This window comes from Oncorhynchus gorbuscha, linkage group LG07 (genome assembly GCF_021184085.1).
Source record: "Oncorhynchus gorbuscha isolate QuinsamMale2020 ecotype Even-year linkage group LG07, OgorEven_v1.0, whole genome shotgun sequence".
Taxonomy (NCBI): domain Eukaryota; kingdom Metazoa; phylum Chordata; class Actinopteri; order Salmoniformes; family Salmonidae; genus Oncorhynchus; species Oncorhynchus gorbuscha.
Window position 1 is genome coordinate 76,343,552 of NC_060179.1, and position 20,861 is coordinate 76,364,412.

The window sequence follows — 20,861 nt, forward strand, 5'->3', positions numbered from 1 at the left end:
AAAGATGCTGTCTAGAACCTAAAAGGGTTCTTTGGCTGTTCCCATAGGAGAACCCTTTGAAGAGCCCTTATTGGTTCCAGGTAGAATCCTTTTGGTTCCATTTAGAACCCTTTCCACAGAGGGTTTTACATGGAACACAAAATAGAGCTACCTGGAACCAAAAAGAGTTCTACCTAGAACCAAAAGGGGTTCTCCTATGGGGACAGCTGTAGAACCCTTTTGGAACCTTTTTTCCTAAGAGTGTACACCAATACAATACCATTTGATACCCATAGATAAACCACTTAGACTGAATCCTTACCATTTCACAAGTGGGGTAGGGTAACCCTCGACCGTACAGTATAGTTTCACAGGAGTGTGCTCCCAAACGGTATGGGATCGGAGTGTGGTCAGGAATTGAGGACCCCTTATCATAGACTCCTCACGAACATACTTCTCAACCATCTTCTTCCGTACCTGAAGACAATATGGAAATGTGACATTTTTACAGTATATGAAACCTCATTAAGTTTTCGTAAATATCCTTTTCACCATACTGAGCCAAGCCGAGCTGAGGCAACCTGTACTGCGCCTGCCTGGTTATGCATCCACCATACAGATGTAGGATCTTAATCAGATCCAGTTTATTACAACAGGAAAATAATCCTGCAGCAACAGGACATTTGAATTATTACGTTGATTATAATTAATGGATTTAAAAAATCATAAGGGGAAATCAAGTCAGCAAATTGAAATTACAAACTTCAGAAGTCTTTTTAAACCTAAAATACACTACAAGTTTTACATTTCCTGAAAATTCTCCTGCAACAGGGTGATCAAATTAAGATCCTACACCTGTAGTTGCTCGAACCGTGCTAGAGAGGATAATGTGAAAAGAAAATATCGGAGCCTGTACAGTACTGTTTGGCTCAATATGGTGAAAAGAGAACTAGTCTTTTGCCGATCTGATACTAAATATTTCCGCTCGTCTTTTTCAAAATACATTTTTAATTATGGTGACATCTCCCAACAAGACAGATAAGGACCTTACCACTCCCTGGATTCTTGTTTCTTGTTTGTGATGATAATCGTCCTCCACAACCTCAGAGCTATATAAACAAAACAGACATAGTCAAAGCATAATTTACAAAAGGTAAAAGCAATTCCAAGTTCACTATTTGTTGGGCATTTACAAAGTCAACATAAACAAGTGTAAGCAGCTAATTATGTTCAAGCAAACAAGCATTTAGGACCAAATCTACATTAAGTAAGGCTCACCGCAGTGAAAAGTCTCTAAGCACCACAAAAAACATCTATGTTAAGTCTAACCATAACAACCATAACAACTAAAGGATGTGCCATAGGTACAGTAAGCATCTTCGCTACATTTCAATAATCAGCTCATTGCTGAGTAAATATTGTTGTAAAGCTAAAAAGCACTTCATTTACATTAAAAGCCCTCTCTCTAATAAAATATAATCACATATTTAGCAGATATTATTGCGGGTTTTTCAAAATAGCTATTCTGATTGCATTTCTGTCAGATTACCTAGTGTACTATTTCTTGGGGATGAATCATCAGTCTGTGCATACCTGACAAAATAATCATACAAGTGTCCACAGGTAATATAGATGATCAGAGATGAAATAGATGAAACATGGTACGATCCATAGACAGTATGGTACAGATGTAGGATGTAAATTTGAGCCAATTTGATACGGCAGGAAAATAATCCTGCAGCAACAGGAACATTTGAATTATTGTGTGGATTATAATTAATGGACATATTTGTATAGGTTGATACAATTTTCATAAGGGAAAATCAAGTCTAAGACATGCCAACGCTTGGCATTGCGCATGGTGATCTTAGGCTTGTGTGCAGCTGCTCGGCCATGGAAACCCATTTCATGAAGCTACAGATGAACAGTTCTTGTGCTTACGTTGCTTCCATAGGCAGTTTGGAACTCGGTAGCGAGTGTTGCAACCGAGGACAGACAATTGTTACGCGTTACGCTCTTCAGCACTAGGTCAGCACAGTCCCGTTTTGTGAGCTTGTGTGGCATACCACTTCGCAGCTGAGCTGCGGTGCCACGTTGAAAGTTACTGAGCTCTTCAGTATGGGGCATTCTACAGCCAATGTTTTGTTATGGAGATTGCATGGCTGTGTGCTCGATTTTATTCACCTGTCAGCAACAGGTACAGCTAAAATAGCCAAATCCACTATTTTGAAGGGGTGTCCACATACATTTGTATTTATACTGTATTTCAAAGAGGAAATTACAAACTTCAGAAGCCTTTACAGACTTTATTGTCCCCATGGGGAAATGTTGTTGCAGTGTCATGTTTAAAGAGGCGTTTAAATACAAAACAAAATTGACAATACAACTTTCATAACAGTTAAATACCAATAAAACATAAAAAATAATAAAAGACTAGCCTGCTGGCCTTACTGAGTCATTAGGAACATTAGCCCGAGCTATTTAGGAGGGATATCACACATGGCACAAATGATTGTCTAGTTCTGTTTTTCCTCCTGAGGGGTGCCCTGTATCTGCGCCCAAAGGGGAGTAGTTCAAAGTCCGGGTACAGGGGGTGGCTTGGGTCTAAAATGATTTTGTGAGCCTTGTAAGGCTGGTACCAGCCAGTAAGGCTGGTACCCCATGGGAATCAAACCCACAACCCTGGCATTGCAAGGACCATGGTCTACCAACTGAGCCACTGTTGATCAATACACAACGCACAAATAAACACACCCCTCGTTGAAGGCAAATAAGCAAAGGTGTATTACAGAGAAAACCGTTCATTGTACATTGGCAGCTGCATTAGCAGCAGCTGCATTAGCAGCAGCTAAGGGGTATCCATAATAAATACAAATACAAATTGCAAGACATTGTAGCATGTGTCTCCAGTTTACAGAAGAGAATGTGATTCAGTGATGTAATAGCAGTAGGATGGTTGCATAGTTACATGAGATTAGGCAGTTAGCAGGGAACCAACCTGTTAGTGAGTTACAAGTGCTCTCTCCAGGTGTAAACTTACCCACTGTTAAAAGCCCAGCTGAATACACTAACTGCCATTTGAAACTGTACACCCAGGGCCAGATATACTTTATGTATTTACACCAGTGCTTTATCCTCAGAGGGGAATAAAGACCAGAAACAAATAGTAGAGGAAAAACAATTTACATTGAATCTAAATATGCTAAATAAGCTCTACCATTTAAATGCATTATTCGCTCTGGTAAATAGCAGGTGCTTATTATACTCCTGTGCAAAAAATGTGTAAATCTGGCCACCAGTTTCCAAACCACATGAGCTACATTTACACAGGCAGACTAATTCTGATCTTTTTTTCACTCATTTTCTTTTGACCAATCACATCAGATCTTATCACATCAGATATTTTTCAGAGCAGATCTGATTAGTCAAAATTGGGTTGCCTGTGTAAACGTTTCAAATGAAGCATAAGATTCCTATGGGCCCATCTTCCTTACCTTGTATACTGCTTTGCGACAACCTTAGACTGTGCACTGTGGCAGTCGTGGCTGACGTGCACGTGCTTGTGTCTGGCAACTGTTGCAGCCATAGTTGATCACTTTTAATGACCTGTGATTGAAATGACGAACACACATACTGTATTATATTGGCTAATGTGCCTGTTCTGATGTAATGGAACAGTCTGAGTTATGGGTAGGAGAGATAACACCTGTTCTGATGTAATGGAACAGTCTGAGTTATGGATAGGAGAGATAACACCTGTTCTGATGTAATGGAACAGTCTGAGTTATGGGTAGGAGAGATAACACCTGTTCTGATGTAATGGAACAGTCTGAGTTATGGGTAGGAGAGATAACACCTGTTCTGATGTAATGGAACAGTCTGAGTTATGCGTAGGAGAGATAACACCTGTTCTGATGTAATGGAACAGTCTGAGTTATGGGTAGGAGAGATAACACCTGTTCTGCTGTAATGGAACAGTCTGAGTTATGGGTAGGAGAGATAACACCTGTTCTGATGTAATGGAACAGTCTGAGTTATGTGTAGGAGGGATAACACCTGTTCTGATGTAATGGAACAGTCTGAGCTATGGGTAGGAGAGATAACACCTGTTCTGATGTAATGGAACAGTCTGAGTTATGGATAGGAGAGATAACACCTGTTCTGATGTAATGGAACAGTCTGAGTTATGGGTAGGAGAGATAACACCTGTTCTGATGTAATGGAACAGTCTGAGTTATGGGTAGGAGAGATAACACCTGTTCTGCTGTAATGGAACAGTCTGAGTTATGGGTAGGAGAGATAACACCTGTTCTGATGTAATGGAACAGTCTGAGTTATGTGTAGGAGAGATAACACCTGTTCTGATGTAATGGAACAGTCTGGGCTATGGGTAGGAGAGATAACACCTGTTCTGATGTAATGGAACAGTCTGAGTTATGGATAGGAGAGATAACACCTGTTCTGATGTAATGGAACAGTCTGAGTTATGGGTAGGAGAGATAACACCTGTTCTGATGTAATGGAACAGTCTGAGTTATGGGTAGGAGAGGTGACCAAATGAAAAGTAAATTCATTGGGGGTTTAAAATTAGAGTGTGTGTGTGTGTGTGGGGGGGGGGGGGGCTTAGAGCTAGTTAACTGGCAAATAATGGTTCAATGAATGTTCAGTTATTCCAGTTATTCATACAATACTGCAATCTCAACGTCATTAAGACACGTATAACATATGAAGGGGTTCAATGTATATTTCACAAATGATATGGTGTTAAATAAAATATGCTAACCTGTGAAGCCTATTGCTGTAGCAGATTGAATATTAACAGACACAAAAACAATCTGAGCACTTGCAAGTTGTTTAAGTGGCAGGACATAAACTTATGCCTCGATCACACCGACAGTGTCATTGCATTCTGGTACCCCAGAAGTACATTAATTTCCAATAGGATGCTGCGTTTGCCTTTCAGCATTACGCTGCAGAGGCAGTTGCAGTGCGTTCTGTGTGGTCCACACATTGGGTTTATCTAACGTATGCGTCAAACTGTATGCGTAGATGGCTTGACAGAAAGCAGAATGGTAGCAGGTAGCAGAAGCAGAATGATGAACTTTTCTTGCACACATATCTAGATGATGCAGCGCACCATTTTGCGTAAAACACTGTAGGTGTGATCAAGGCGTTAGTTTTGAATAAGTTCTTTGAATATGGACATATTTATCATTTCTATGGGCCTATGGCAGCCTTAAATTCCCACAATCGTACACAGTTGCATAATGCATCTCAACAATTGAAATAGGTTTACAATCAAATAACAGGAATGAGCTTTTTGACTTTTCTATCCTATTCCCTATATTCATGTATCTGCCAGGTTGAGCTAAATTATAGCTAGAAAACTTCTCAAGTATAAAGCAAAAGTGCTTAACATCAGACATTCAAGCACCAGATATATCAACCCCTTGACACTTGAACTCCTGAGCCACATTTATCTGCATATAGCAGACATATAGTCAGCTCTTTCTTTTATAGAATGACTTTTAAAAGTCCATATAAACTGATTTATTAGCATGCCATCAGAGCAACATTATATCAATAATTATTCAAATGAATATTGCTAGATAATATCATTTTATGTCACGTCAAGGTCTAGGCAGTAGGCACTAATTAGGCAATTGGACTAATACATCTCCACATTCCGATATAACCAAGTCCCAAGCGCACATTTCTCAAATCAGCACCTGTCGGGAAAAATGAAGGAATCTGTAAGGGAAGGCAATAATAGCCTGACTTACCCCAAGAGATTACACGAGTTGAAAGCAGAGGTGGGTCAGCCGTAACACGCTTGGGAGTCACTCGCTGATGAAAACAAAAAAGGACCCACAGAGTGCAGCAACTCTCAGCATCCCATTTATGGATAGGCATATGACTATATATAGCTTTTACATCAACCCTCAACATCATTTCTTACTTGCAGTAGGCTAGGCTACATATCATGCAGTGTCGGCGCTTCTATGCTCACTGTATAAGTTATAAAAAACATTTATTCCATTTTGCAATATTTACCAAATTTGGCCTGAGCACAATGTGTCCAGTTTACTTCATTTAAATGTCATACTTCTTTCAACTCTAGCCTCTATTTCACGAATAGGCCTACGCTACAATTGTAAGAATTTCAAATAATTGTAATATTTGTTATATTTATTTTAGCGTCAGGCTATCTTAATGCATTTTTGTTTTGTTCTATGCTCAACTGAAGGAACCAAGACGGAACCTTAAGACATACCGTGAAACCTGAACTGTAGCCAGCACTATTTTTAACGGGAGATTGGGTTAGGAGTCAACAGTGTATATTCGTAGGCTAGGCTATTCCTGCCAATAGCCCCAGATCAGAGGCAATGTCACACAGCTTGTTTAGCTTTATGCAAACATTATTCATCTATTAGTTAGCTTAAATTAAAACAATAACGGATCATTCATAGCCTTCTGTCATAAATAACATTGTACAAAATGTATGCAAAGCCTGCCCATTTGTTATAGAAATATTAAAGAGATAAATGCAATTGCAATAAACATTTAAACGTTGTTGTTTGTTGTTTTTTACTCAACTGTGTGGCCCAGTGTAATGTCATGATAGAAGTCTGTTTAATATTCGTGGCGAGTATGCGCGCCTGTGGGTTATATATGGTTCATGGCGAGATGGATTACAGTTTATTTCAAATTGACGTCTAAGGTTTACTTGTTTTGCATTTTAGCAAACCCTAACCCCTTTCCCAACCTTCACCTAATTCTCATAACCTGATACGTTAATTATCCTAACCTGCTGCGTAAATTCTCCTACACAGCTACGAAATGTAAAGTCTGGTGAACTACCATACAGGCTGCCTGCTACAAAGATACGTGTAAACGCCCCACCAAGCAGACCGTCAACCAGGTTGTCATGCTGCGTCACAGAGTTGCTAAACTAATCGTCACGCAAATCCCTTCTCAAATCTCACGATTCCAAACCTATACGGCATTACATAGAACGCATTAATTATCTCACATCTCGGAAAATATTTTTTTATACTTCTTGTTCACGAAATGCGTGCTAATGTTGTTGTTGTTTTTTAGCTTGCGCCCAATTGACTCCATTCACTCCTTGAAGAGGAAATCTTGTCCCAGAATGCACTGCGCGGCCCATTGACGACGCATGGGAAGCGTGCCCTAATACATTTCTAATGGAGTTTCCCATCTTCTCAAAAGTATTGTAACGACCCTGTGGTTTTCAGCGCGGATATCGACTCTGCCGCTTGAGCATGCTTTTGGGGCACAGTCGATAGCGCGCTGGATTTCGGACTAGAATGTTGAGGGTTCGAGACCTGCTCCTTGCTGTTTCATTACATTGGTGTCAGGTGTCAGACGTTGCTTGCTCCATTGCACTTCTCACATGATCTTGCGTGACTTCAATTTTCTACACGAGACCGTGCTCGGGACACTCTTTACACAACACTTCGATAGGAAGTGATTTTTGTAGCATTGGAAGGATAGCATTTTCGCTAACCCTAAACCTTTTCCTAAACTTAACGCCAGGCTCCTAAACTTCTACATTAATTATCATAACCTTCCTCTTAAATTCTCCTAACCTGCTACGAAAAAGTCATTTGAGACCAGTTGTTATTATTGAGTTAAAGTAGATTCCTTAATAGAAAATGAATCGAGTAAAAGTGAAAGTCAACCAGTAAAACACTACCTGAGTAAAATTCTAAAACTATTTGGTTTTAAATATACTTAAGTATCAAAAGTAAATGTAATTGCTCAAATATACTTAAGTGTCAAAAGTAAAAGTATAAATAATTTAAAAATACTTATATTAAGCAAATCAGACAGCACAATTCTCGTTTTTTTATTGATTGGTGGACAGGGGCACACTCCAACACACAGACATAATTTACAAACAAAGCATTTGTGTTTAGTAATTCTGCCAGATCAGATAGAAGGGATGACCTAATAAGTGCCTGAATTGGACAACTTTCCTGTCCTGTTAAGTACTTTTGGGTGTCAGGGAAACTGTATGGAGTAAAAAGTACATACTTTTCTTTTGGAATGTAGTGAAGTAAAAGTTGTCAAAAATATAAATAGTAAAGTACAGATACCATAAAAATGACTTAAATAGTACTTTAAAGTGTTTTTACTTAAGTACTTTACACCATTGCGTGAGACTCAGCTCTGTTGCAGGAAAACAATTTCACACTTTCATTATTCTTGGCTACTACCAGAGACTGTAGAGAAAGCGAGACATCCACACATTTTTTCAGTTCAGAGCGTGGCTATTCTGGTCTACTTATTGCCCCTGGCACCTTGAAGGGCTGCCCAATATCTCACTGGCTATGTTTTTCTGGTCAGGCGGGGCAGGTGGGGAGAGCTGGGAAAGGAAAATAAATAGACCATAACCATTGGTCTTACACGGTAAAGCAAGCTCACGTGAGAGAGGGAACGCCTACTTACACAGACAGGAACCGTGAACATTTTTTCCAAAGGTAAACTGCCTGAATAAGACATATTCATTTATCCACCATATTTTCTACAACAAGACGTCGAATCGTAGTGGCTATCTAATTTTAAACCATGAGTGATACCAGTGAGATGTCATATTGCTAATCTATAAAACAATATAAATATTTCCTCATCTAAATGGTCTTGGACAAACTTCTAGTTCTGTATACGTCAGGTTACTGTAGCGGGCTTTTACATCTATCCACAAGAACAAAAGAACAAAACACAGGTAAGAACATGTTGTGTCACTCGTAGGCTATATTGAAAATGTACCCACATAGTCTAGGCTACGTGTAGCCAGCTGGAGACAGTGTTTGTAAAATAATGAAAGTAACACATAGCCTTCTATTATGCAAGCTCAAGTTACGCTCCCCACGACGGTTTACACAGAGTTGCAAAACAGGCTCGATTATTTGACTTGACAGCAAACCGTGGCGCTGATTGGCGCAAATATCAGCTCAATAGTATTTGGCAAGCACCAATGTAAAAATTACACAATTTAAACCATTGTAGCCTATACATGTTATTACATATGCTATATAGACTAAAATTAAAGTATTATATAATAAGCTAAAAACATTTAAGTCAAGGGAGAAATTGTGGTGTGTAGAGAAGCAGTTATGAGGGAGTCAAACATTTAATTGCAACAGACATGGAACAAGACCGGAACAGCGTCAGCACAAGGACATATGACAATCAATGTTGAATAGGGGAACAGACATATATAGCGGAGGTAATGACAGAGGTGAGTGAGTCCAATAATCGCTGATGCGCGACAGGGGAAGGCATGTGGGCGTAATGATGGTGGCAGGAGTGTGTAGTGCTGGGGAGCTCACGAGCGCCGAGGGAAAGAGCCGGAGCAGGTGTGACACACATGCGTATTACTTTATATTAAGAAGAAACAAAATATGAAGACTGAGTTTTATTGTAGTTGGAGTTCGTCTACCTACAGTTGGAGTCGGAAGTTTACATACACTTAAGTTGGAGTCATTAAAACTCGTTATTCAACCACTCCACAAATTTCTTGTTAGCATACTATAGTTTTGGAAAGTCGGATAGGAAATCTACTTTGTGCATGACACAAGTAATTTTTCCAACAATTGTTTACAGACAGATTATTTCACTAATAATTCACTGTATCACAATTGCAGTGGGTCAGAAGTAGAGGTCGACCAATTATGCTTTTTCAACGCAGATACCGATTATTGGAGGACCAAAAAAGTCTATACCGATTAATCGGCCGATTTGTATTTTGTTTTATTTGTAATAATGACAATTACAACAATCTGAATGAACACTTATTTTAACTTAATATAATACATCAATACAATCAATTTAGCCTCAAATAAATAATGAAACATGTTCAATTTGGTTTAAATAATGCAAAAACAAAGTGTTGGAGAAGGAAGTAATATGTGCCCATATGCAATATGTGCCATGTATGAGCCATGTAAAAATGTGTGCCATGTAAAAAAAAGCTAACGTTTAAGTTCCTTGCTCAGAACATGAGAATATATGAAAGTTGGCGGTTCCCTTTAACATGAGACTTCAATATTCCAATGTAAGAGGTTTTAGGTTGTAGTTAATATAGTATTTATAGGACTATTTCTCTCTATACCATTTGTATTTCATATACCTTTGACTATTGGATGTTCTTATAGGCACTATAGTATTGCCAGTGTAACAGTATAGCTCCGTCCCTCTCCTCGCCCCTACCTGGGCTCGAACCAGGAAAGCATCGACAACAGCCACACTTGAAAAAGCGTTACCCATCGCTCCAAAAAAGCTGCGGCCCTTGCAGCGCAAGGGAATAACTGCTCCAAATCTAAAAGCGAGTGACGTTTGAAACAGTATTAGCGCACACCCAGCTAACTAGCTAGCCATTTCACATTGGTTACACCAGCCATTAGGCTGATAGGCTTGAAGTCATAAACAGCACTGTGCTTGCGAAGAGCTGCTGGCAAAACGCACGAAAGTGCTGTTTGAATGAATGATTACGGGCCAGCTGCTGCTCAGTCAGACTGCTCTATCAAATCATAGACTTAATTCTAACATAATAACACACAAATACGAGCCTTTGGTCATTAATATGGTCAAATCCGGAAACTATCATTTCGAAAACAAAACGTTTATTATTTTAGTGAAATACGGAACCGTTCGGTATTTTATCTAACAGGTGGCATCCCTAAGTCTAAATATTCTTGTTACATTGCACAACCTTCAATGTTATGTCATAATTACGTACAATTCTGGCAAATTAATTCGCAATGAGCCAGGCAGCCCAAACTGTTGCACATACCCTGACTCTGCGTGCAATGAACGCAAGAGAAATGACATAATTTCACCTGGTTAATATTGCCTGCTAAACTGGATTAGTAGTTATAACTAGTGATTATGATTTATTGTTTTTTATAAGATAAGTTTAATGCTATCTAGCAATTTACCTTGGCTTCTACTGCGTTCGCGTAACAGGCAGGCTCCTCGTGGAGTGCAATGGTTAGAGCGTTGGACTAGTTAACTGTATGGTTGCAAGATTGAATCCCCTGAGCTGACAAGGTGAAAATCTGTCGTTCTGCCCCTGAACAAGGCAGTTAACCCATCTTTCCTAGGCCGTAATTGAAAATAAAAATGTGTTCTTAACTGACTTGCCTAGTTAAATAAGGGTATAAAAAAAAAATCTGATTGTTATGAAAACTTGAAATTGGCCCTAATTAATCGGCCATTCCGATTAATCGGTCGACCTCTAGTCAGAAGTTTACATACACTAAGTTGACTGTGCCTTTAAACAGCTTGGAAAATTCCAGAGAATGTCATGGCTTTAGAAGCTTCTGATAGGCTACTTGACATCACTTGAGTCAATTGGAGCTGTACCTGTGGATGTATTTCAAGGCCTACCTTCCATCTCATTGCCTCTTTGCTTGACATCATGGAGAAATCCAAATAAATCAGCCAAGACCTCAGAAAAATAATTGTAGACCTCCACAAGTCTGGTTCATCCTTGGGAGTAATTTCCAAATGCCTGAAGGTACCACGTTAATCTGTACAAACAATAGTATGCAAGTATAAACACCATGGGACCACGCAGCTGTCATACCGCTCAGGAAGGAGACGCGTTCTGTCTCCTAGAGATGAACATACTTTGGGGCGAAAAGTGCAAATAAATCACAGAACAACAGCAAAAGACCTTGTAAAGATGCTGGAGGAAACGGGTACAAAAGTATCCACAGTAAAACGAGTTCTATCTCGACATAACCAGAAAGGCCGCTCAGGAAGGAAGGAAGAAGCCACTGCTCCAAAACCGACATAAAAAAGCCAGACTACGGTTTGCAACTGCACATGGGGACAAAGGTTGTACTTTTTGGAGAATTGTCCCCTGGCTGATGAAACAAAAATAGAACTGTTTGGCCATAATGACCATCGTTATGTTTGGAGGAAAAGGCGGGAGGCTTGCAAGTCGATGAACACCATCCCAACCGTGAAGCACGGGGGTGGCAGCATCATGTTGTGGGGGTGCTTTGCTGCAGGAGGGACTGGTGCACTTCACAAAATAGATGGCATCATGAGGTAGGGAAATTATGTAAATATATTGACGCAACACCTCAAGACATCAGTCAGGAAGCTAAAGCTTGGTCACAAATGGACAATGACCCCAAGCATACTTCCAAAGTTGTGGCAAAATAGCTTAAGGACAACAAAGTCAAGGTATTGGAGTGGCCATCACAAAGTCCTGACCTCAATCCTATAGGAAGTTGTGGGCAGAACTGGAAAGTGTGTGTGCGAGCCAGGAGCGCCAGCTCTGTCAGGAGGAATGGGCCAAAATTCACCCAACTTATTGTGGGAAGCTTGTGGAAGGCTACCTGAAACATTTGACCCAAGTTAAACAATTTAAAGGCAATGCTGCCAAATACTAATTGAATGTATGTGAACTTCTGACCCACTGGCAATGTGATGAAAGAAATAAAAGCTGAAATAAATCATTCTCTCTACTATTATTCTGACATTTCACATTCTTAAAATAAAGTGGTGATCCTAACTGACCTAAGAGAGGGAATTTTTACTAGGATTAAATTTCAGGAATTGTGAAACTGATTTTAAATGAATTTGGCTAAGGTGTATGTAAACATCAAACTTCAACTGTGTGTGTGTGTGTGTGAATATTTGTTAGTGCCTTCTGAAAGTATTCAGACCGAACAAACTGTCATGGTCCAAACACACCAAGACACTTTTGAGGAAGGTACAACAACATCTTTTCCCCCCAGGAGACTGAAAAGATTTGGCATGGGTCCCCAGATCCTCAAAAAGTTATATAGCTGCACCATTGAGAGCATTGTGACCGGTTGCATCACCGCCTGGTATGGCAACTTCTCGACATCTGACCGTAAGGCGCTACAGAGGGTAGTGCGTACGGCCCAGTACTGGGGCCAATGTTCCTGACATCCAGGACCTACATATTAGGTGGCCCAAAAAATTGTCAAAGACTCCGGTCACCCAAGTCATAGACTGTTCTCTCTGCTACCCCACGGAAAGCGGTACCGGAGAGCCAAGTCTAGGACCAAAAGGCTCTTTTAAGAAATTCTACCCCCAAGCCATAAGACTGCTGAAGAGTTAATCAAATGGCCACCTGGACTATTTACATTGCCCCCCCCCCCTCCTTTTGTTTTACACTGCTGCTACTCACTGTTATCTATGCATAGTCACTTTACAAATTACCACGACCAACCTGTACCCCCGCACATTGATTTGGTACTGGAAACCCCCTGCATATAGCCTCATTATTGTTATGTAATTTTCTTGTTACTCTTTGATTATCATTTTCTTTTTACTTTAATTTATGTGGTAACTATTTTCTTTACTCTATTACTTAAAATGCGTTGTTGATTAAGGGCTTGTAAGTAAGCATTTCACAATAAGGTGTGTTGTATTCGGCGCATGTAACATAACAATTGATTTGATTTGAATTCAATTGGTTGGACATGATTTGGAGAGGCACACACACACAAGGTCCCACAGTTTATAGTGCATGTCAGAGCCAAAACCAAGCCATGAGGTCGAAGGAATTGTCCGTATAGCTCAGACAGGATTGTGTCAAGGCACAGATCTGGGGAAGGGTACCAAAACATTTCTGCAGCATTGAAGGTTACCCAAGAACATGATTTTTAAATGGAAGAAGTTTGGAACCTCCAAGACTTCCTAAACCTGGGTGCCCGGGCCAAACTGAGCAATCGGGGGAGAAGGGCCTTGGTCGGGGAGGTGACCAAGAACCTGATGGTCACTCTGACAGAGCTTTAGAGTTCCTCTGTGGAGATAGGACAACCATCTCTGCAGCACTCCACCAATCAGGCCTTTATGGTAGAGTGGTCAGGGGGAAGCCACTCCTTAGTAAAAGGCACATGACCGCCCGTTTGGAGTTTGCCACCAGGCACCTAAAGACTCTCAAAACAGAGAGAAAAATAATTATTGATTCAAGATATTTTAATGTTGCATTTTTTTACATATACATACATATACATATATACATATACAAACACTGGCAGTAGAATTGCCCGTACTGAAGAACTCAGTGTCTTTCACAGTGTCGCCGTCATAGGATGCCACTTTTCCAACAAGTCCGCTTCTCAAATTTCTGCCCTGCTGGAGCAGGTTAACCCCCCGATTTAACTATATGTGCCGTTATTACGAAGTGGAATGTTCTCGGAGTAACAGCGTCGCGGCCACACAAAATCACAGAACGTGACCGCCGAGTGCTAAAGCACGTAGTGCATGAAATATAATCTATCCTTGGTTGCTACATTCACTACCAAGTTCCGAACTGGCCCTGGAAGCAACGTCGGCACAAGAACTGTTCGTCGGGAGCTTCGTGAAATGGGTTTCCATGGCTGAGCAGCCACACAAAAGTCTAAGATCACAATGCGCAATGCCAAGCGTCGGTTGGAGTGGTGTAAAGTTCCCCGCCATTGGACTCAGTGAAAACACGTTCTTTGGAGTGATGAATCACGCTCACCATCTGGCAGTCCTACGAATCTGGGTTTGCCCGATGCCAGGAGAACACTACCTGTCCCAATGCATAGTGCCAACTGTAAAGTTTGGTGGAGGAGGAATAATGGTCTGGGGCTGTTTTTCATCGTTCAGGCTCCTTAGTTTCAGTGAAGGGAAATCTTAACCCTACCGCATACAATGACATTCTAAATGATTCTGTGCTTCCAACTTTGTGGTAAGTTTGGTGAAGGACCTTCATGCTTCCGCATGACAAAGCTCCGTGTAAAAAGCGAGGTCTGTACAGAAATGGTTTGTCGAGATTGGTGTAGAAGGACTTGACTGACTGGCCTGCACAGAGCCTTGACCTCAACCCCATCGAACACCTTTGGGATGAATTGGAACACCAACTGTGAGCCAGGCCTAATCGCCCAAAATCAGTGCCCGACCTCACTAATGCTCTTGTGGCTGAATGGAAGAAAGTCCCCACAGCAATGTTCCAACATCTAGTGGAAAGCCTTCCCAGAAGAGTGGAGGCTGTTATAGCTGCAAAGGGAGGACCAACTCCATCTTAATGCCCATGATTTTGGAATGAGAGGTTTTATTTTAAATAAATTATTGTTGGGGACAAATCAACCTTTTCTGATTATCCCCTGTGGTAATTCCACCTATGATTTAAGTGGCATATGCAATTGAAGTTTTAGGCGTTATAATTGTAAGAGTTAGCCTACCAACAAATATATTAGGCCTACAGATCATGTCAATCCAGCTATGGTCCAAAATCGACCTATCCTAATGGTATGTTTTCTTTGTTTCAGCGTAAACATGAAATCTTTGGCGCTTGTTGTCCTGCTGTGCCTTGGCTGTGGTCTGATGTCTTCCTCATTCGTACTCGCGTCGCCGTAAGTACTGGTAGGCCTGTTTGTCTGGTTAATGCACTGGTAGGCGTATCTGTCTGGTTAATGGCCTCTGCATCAAGCCCTTCATTCCAATGTAAGTAGTCTTTTTGAGACACAACAGCTCATAGGTCAGTGTGAGGCAGCTAGGATTGATCCCCCAACCTTCCAAACCCAGGACACTCTACCCACAGGGCCACTGAGTTGGTGTCATTCCGTAGCAGGTCTCAATGCAAATTAATGGCCATTAAATGAGTGAGGCACTTTGATCATGCTAATGTTACTATTTTATTGAATGTAACTCTGCTTTATTTCAGGCATATGTGGAGTAAATTGATCCTGACTCAACACTGGCCAAGCACATTTTGCAGTGTAAGCTACTTTATGGTTTCATTGCATAATAAACTCTACGAGTCATGTGTTGGTCTGATTGTATAATTGATACGGTGGCCATAAGTGTCCAGATGTGCCACCTTGTATGACAAAATAAACATTTTGATTTGCAGATGGAACACTGTGATCCCAAATTTGACTACTGGACTTTGCATGGACTGTGGTAAGGATGACTTAATAATATTCAGTAAAAAAATAAAGCACTGAAGATGCTGCCTTTGCCCCCAACCCAATTATCATGTTTTCTGAGTTTGAGTGACTGTCGTGGACTCTGTTATCTTTGTACATATTTGCACAATGTCTGTGTGTTACAGGCCAGATAAAGGCCAGGAATGCAATTCATCTTGGCACTTCAATGTAACTCTAATCCAGGTATGTTCTGCTGCGGGGAAGAAGAAAAAAATTGCTTATTCGTGACAAAAAAATCATTTTGAAGTCAAAAGTCAAGTGTTGATAATTTAAAAATTTAAGAGAAATGTTTGATGGTGACTATGTTTTACAGGACCTACTTCCAGATATGCAGAAGTGGTGGCCGGATCTTATAACTCCAGCATCCTCTGAATTCTGGTCTGTTCTAATTTTGTATAAATACTTTACTCCAGGTCATTGTTATATTTTCAGGTAAGAAGATTTTTCTAAACAAATGTTAGCACATTTGATATTCTATTTACAGGCAATATGAATGGCAAAAACATGGAACGTGTGCTGCAAAAGCAGAGTCCCTAAACAGTCAACACAAATACTTTGGCAAAGTCCTGGAGCTGTATCACACGGTAGACCTTGACGGGTAAGTGTACTGAATTAACAATAGAGTGTCCTCATGAAACATATGGGATAATATTTGGTCTGTATACCCTGAAGCCTGATTTATGTTTCTACTAGTTATACATTCTTTGTATGTCTTCAGAGTGATGAAGAAATTTAACATTGTGCCCTCGGAGGCGTACTACACTGTAAGTACATCATTATTACTACATTACCAAGGACAGTGGCATTTTGCACTGATATTAAATTGCTGTATGTTTAAAGTTAGACTTAAAGAACGGCAAGTATTTCTGCGTCATATCAAGAAACACACTATACTGTGTTAAATGAAACCCTGTGTTATGGGAAACCCGCCATAGTTTTTCATTTACTCCCCCAAGTCATTTGACTTACTGTTCCTGTTTACAGATGTAGGATCTTGATTTTTAGCCAGTTTGCTACAGCAGGAAAATAATCCTGCAGCAACAGGTCAATGTGAATTATTGTGTGTAATTAATGGACATTTTTGTAAGGGTTGATACATTTTTCGTAAGGGAAACTCAAGTCAGAAATTTCAAAGTGGAAATTACAAACTTCAGAAGCCTTTTTAAACCTCAAATACACTTCACATTTCCTGCAACAGGGTAATCAAATTAAGATATTACATCTGTACGTACCTACTGTCAGTGAAATGGGGCGGCAGCCTAGTAGCCTAGTGGTTAGAGTGTTGGACTAGTAACCGGAAGGTTGCGAGTTCAAACCCCCGAGCTGTCGTTCTGCCCCTGAACAGGCAGTTAACTAACCCACTGTTCCCAGGCCGTCATTGAAAATAAGAATGTGTTCTTAACTGACTTGCCTGGTTAAATAAAGGTAAAATAAATTTAAAAAATGACTGAGACGTGTGCATGCATCCAATAGCATGTGATGAATACTCATGGTTAAATGTACTTCTTCTGTGTTTTTAGTTTGACCACATCGAAGGAATCATTTTCAACTTCTACAGTGTGAAACCAAAGATTCAGTGTATTCATCCAAAGGTATCATGTGTTTTAAATATTTTTATTTTGGTAAAATGCAAACTCAAGCACAACTAGTTATTGAATTTGCCTACAGGTTTTCTTTGAAGAGTAGAGGATTATGTGGATTGTGTACAATTTTGTATTTAGAATACATTTCCTTAATCATTCTACATAAATAGTATTTGTTTCACACAACTAAAATGTTAAATCATGAAACCTAACCCTGAATCGAGAACGTATCACTAAGTTATTTCTTGTTCACAGGGTGGGAAGGTGCAAATCTTGGGCCAGATCGAGATCTGCTTCAACTCAGACTTCCAACTTGCCAACTGTGAGCATTCTGAGACAGACACTCTGAGACTAATTGACTTCCTCAATGTTAAAGGTACAGAGTTTAGTGTATGTGACCATGCCACACCTGTCTACTACCCTCCCCTTAAGGGGAAGCCATCAATGTAGTGGCTAGTGAGGTCTGGTTACTCTATAATCAGTTATATCTTACATGGAACACACTCTTCGAAATAAGGGTTCTTCGGCTGTCTCATAGGAGAAACCTTTCTGGTTCCAGGTAGAACCCTCTGTAGAAAGGGTTCTACATGGAACTCAAAAGGCTTCTACCTGCAACCAAAAATAGTTATTCAAAGGGTTCTACTATGGGGACAGCTGAAGAACCCTTTAAGGTTCTAGATAGCACCTTTTTTTCCTGAGAGTGTAGATACAAGGTTCTACTAAGTGTGAGTTAGCTCAGAAATACTATTCTAAAGTACTAAAAACACAACTGTTTCCAAATGAATTTGTCTACAACTTTTTTTCATGTGTTTTCTGTGTTCTGCTTGATCCTTAGAAGCAGGTTGATCATGTTTTAACTCAGGGAATAAATCAGCTTTTAATGATAACATTCCTGAAAGCCTATACTTCCTATATAATGTTTTATAAATCATTTATACGCAAATGGCATACTAAGAGTGATATAAGGTCCTTAAATCTTGTGCTTTGCCAAATATGTCATACAAATATATAAAAAATGTTTTATTGTCACATACAAAAAATAGGTACAGTGAAATGTGTTGTTTTACAGGGTTCGCCATAGTCAGATATTTCACCTTGTCGCTTCAGGTATTTGAACCAGCAACCTTTCTGTTACTGGCCCAACGCTCTAACTGATCATTATAACCCTAATACCACCAGTAAAATAGTATGAAATTTGCTTTTAAATTATTATTTAAATTGTTTAAAGTATGGTCCTTCTTTTTGTCAAACAAAATCTAAAGTTGAATGCACAGTTTATGAAGAAGTCTATTCACTGCCTCCATTACTCTTGAAATATGTTTTGATGTTAAAAGTGTTGAGTAATTACGATTGTGTATGGTGGTGGTTAAAACGCATTGGTTTACATTAGTAATGCCATCTCCATAATTTGTTGGAATGATGATCATGATTTAATCAGATATACTGTACTTATTGTATCTGAAACTGATGTTGTTTCTGCTGTTAAGTTAGTTAGATTTCATTTCAGTTGTGGGATACGCTTTGGTTTTAAATGGTGGCTTTGTTTGATATGGCTCCGATCCTCTGTAATTTTTTTACTGACAATTAATTAAACACATGTTTCTATTGCAGCAGTTGTACATACTCTTTACCCCTGCAATTTGCATTTTAGTGAATCCACATATGCACATTCAACTACATGCCACAAGAGGTCAGGAAACGTCTACACAACACCAATGGCCAACAGAGGCAGTATACCTGTCTTACATTGTCTAGCATTGTTCAGTCTGTTACAATAAATTACACATTTAAAGAAATTTTATATACACAAAATGTATTACATGATATAAAAAACTCCAAGTCCAGGCACTCAAATGCCTGGATATTTTTTGTCGCACACTCTTCACCATCTTAACTGAGGCTGTATATTCAGTTTATTAGAACAAAGACGATGATTACTACTCAATCTTAACTCTCCTGAGCAAGAAGATGTCTAAATCATTGTTGTTAATGAAAGCTATTTACTATAGTGGTAGAATAGCAATGCTGGTGGTGTATAGGCTAGTTATCCCATACAGTCAGCCTTGATCTTTCCTCTTGACAGTTTACCTTGTGTGTATGATAATTTTTGGCTGTTGGAGTACATGAGACATTGTGCTTTTTACAGACCTGGGCCTCATGCAAGGCATGGAAACATACTGAAGAGCTTCATTTGTTACTGGCTGGTGGTAAGTAAAAGCTTATTTTCGCAAGAAGTATTTAAACTTTTTTAAATAAACGGGATTTATCAAAATCCTGGGACGGAATGTTTAAATATACACACAATAACTTGTCTAACTTGCATGTCATCATAGTTGAGTATTTCCTTTGCAAATGTGAACTGCAAGTTTTAATTTTGTATTACGGGCCTTGGCTGTCAGATATAATGAATATTATGTGTGGTGCAATCAGTTTTATGTAAACTGTTGTAGTAGGATAAGAGGAAAGCGGTTACAGCCGCGGTGTAAAACACACGGCCGGCGATGGGTTCCAATCCGGCTCGTGTGTGGTTTGAGTATTTTTAATAAAAAAAATATTTTATGGGAGGTGTTATGGATACAATATACTTTAAAATGACTAAAACCAAATTGAAACTGTAGAAATTATAATGGTTCTACATTCATGCAGTTTCTGTGTTCAGCTCACTAATAATAAACTAAATAAAACTAGATAGTAAAGGAGCATTGAAAATATAACCGAATGCGGCCCCCGGGTAAAATTAGTTTTACACCCCTGGGTTATAGTGTCAATGTGAAATCTCATTTGCCAAGAACAGGAAAAATCAAATAGGTGTAGGGGGAGCAACGGCTGCCTCAGTTGGTATTAGACACACACAGTGAGATCCATGCATCACTCCCAAATTGTTATTGAAGTCTCTTAACAGTGGGTAGTCAGTCGGGTTGATTCTTCCTGACTGAAAACTATCAGCTGCATCACTGTTACCTAATTGGTAACCATGCCCATTTGAAATACATTTCATTCCTCTTTTCTCCTCTCCTTTTGAGAGGTTCATTGTCTTATGTCCAAGTCAATGGAGACAGCATGGGATAGTCACCCACACAAGAGCACTCATGGCCTCCTTCCTCAGCTCTGCTATAGCCAGGGTGGTTTCCTCTTGGTTACGGTCCTAAGCCACATCTCATCTCGGTAACGGTCCTAAGCCAGATCTCATCTCGGTAACGGTCCTAAGCCACATCTGATCTTGGTAACGGTCCTAAGCCTCATCTCATCTCGGTAACGGTCCTAAGCCACATCTCATCTCGGTAACGGTCCTAAGCCACATCTCATCTTGGTAACGGTCCTAAGC

The 20,861-nt window shown here is 39.8% G+C and overlaps 1 protein-coding gene and 1 pseudogene across 4 annotated transcripts in view; one reads left to right on the forward strand and one right to left on the reverse strand.

Annotated features, from left to right (window-relative positions):
* LOC124040366 overlaps positions 1 to 5,898 on the reverse strand; it is a 36,477-nt pseudogene extending 30,579 nt beyond the window's left edge. The window contains exons 1-4 of the transcript XR_006839707.1: positions 5,763 to 5,898; positions 3,474 to 3,585; positions 1,031 to 1,088; positions 302 to 456 (exon numbers count right to left, since the gene is read on the reverse strand). The product of XR_006839707.1 is annotated as a myomesin-2-like (transcript). The remainder of the gene's footprint in view (positions 1 to 301; positions 457 to 1,030; positions 1,089 to 3,473; positions 3,586 to 5,762) is intronic.
* Positions 5,899 to 8,395: 2,497 nt separating this feature from the next.
* Positions 8,396 to 19,146, forward strand: LOC124040367 (ribonuclease T2-like). Of its 3 annotated transcripts, XM_046357501.1 has the most exons (11): positions 8,396 to 8,486; positions 8,678 to 8,731; positions 15,294 to 15,377; positions 15,689 to 15,743; positions 15,878 to 15,927; positions 16,079 to 16,136; positions 16,267 to 16,331; positions 16,438 to 16,551; positions 16,672 to 16,717; positions 17,474 to 17,545; positions 17,792 to 19,146. In XM_046357501.1, exons 3-11 carry the CDS (start codon positions 15,301 to 15,303, stop codon positions 17,984 to 17,986), a joined length of 732 nt encoding a protein of 243 aa, XP_046213457.1. In that variant the 5' UTR covers positions 8,396 to 8,486; positions 8,678 to 8,731; positions 15,294 to 15,300; the 3' UTR covers positions 17,987 to 19,146. The 3 variants fall into 3 exon arrangements, with proteins under 3 accessions (XP_046213457.1, XP_046213458.1, XP_046213456.1); XM_046357502.1 differs by lacking the exon at positions 8,678 to 8,731 and having other exon boundaries at positions 8,416 to 8,486; XM_046357500.1 differs by having other exon boundaries at positions 8,483 to 8,731.
* Positions 19,147 to 20,861: the final 1,715 nt, after the last annotated feature.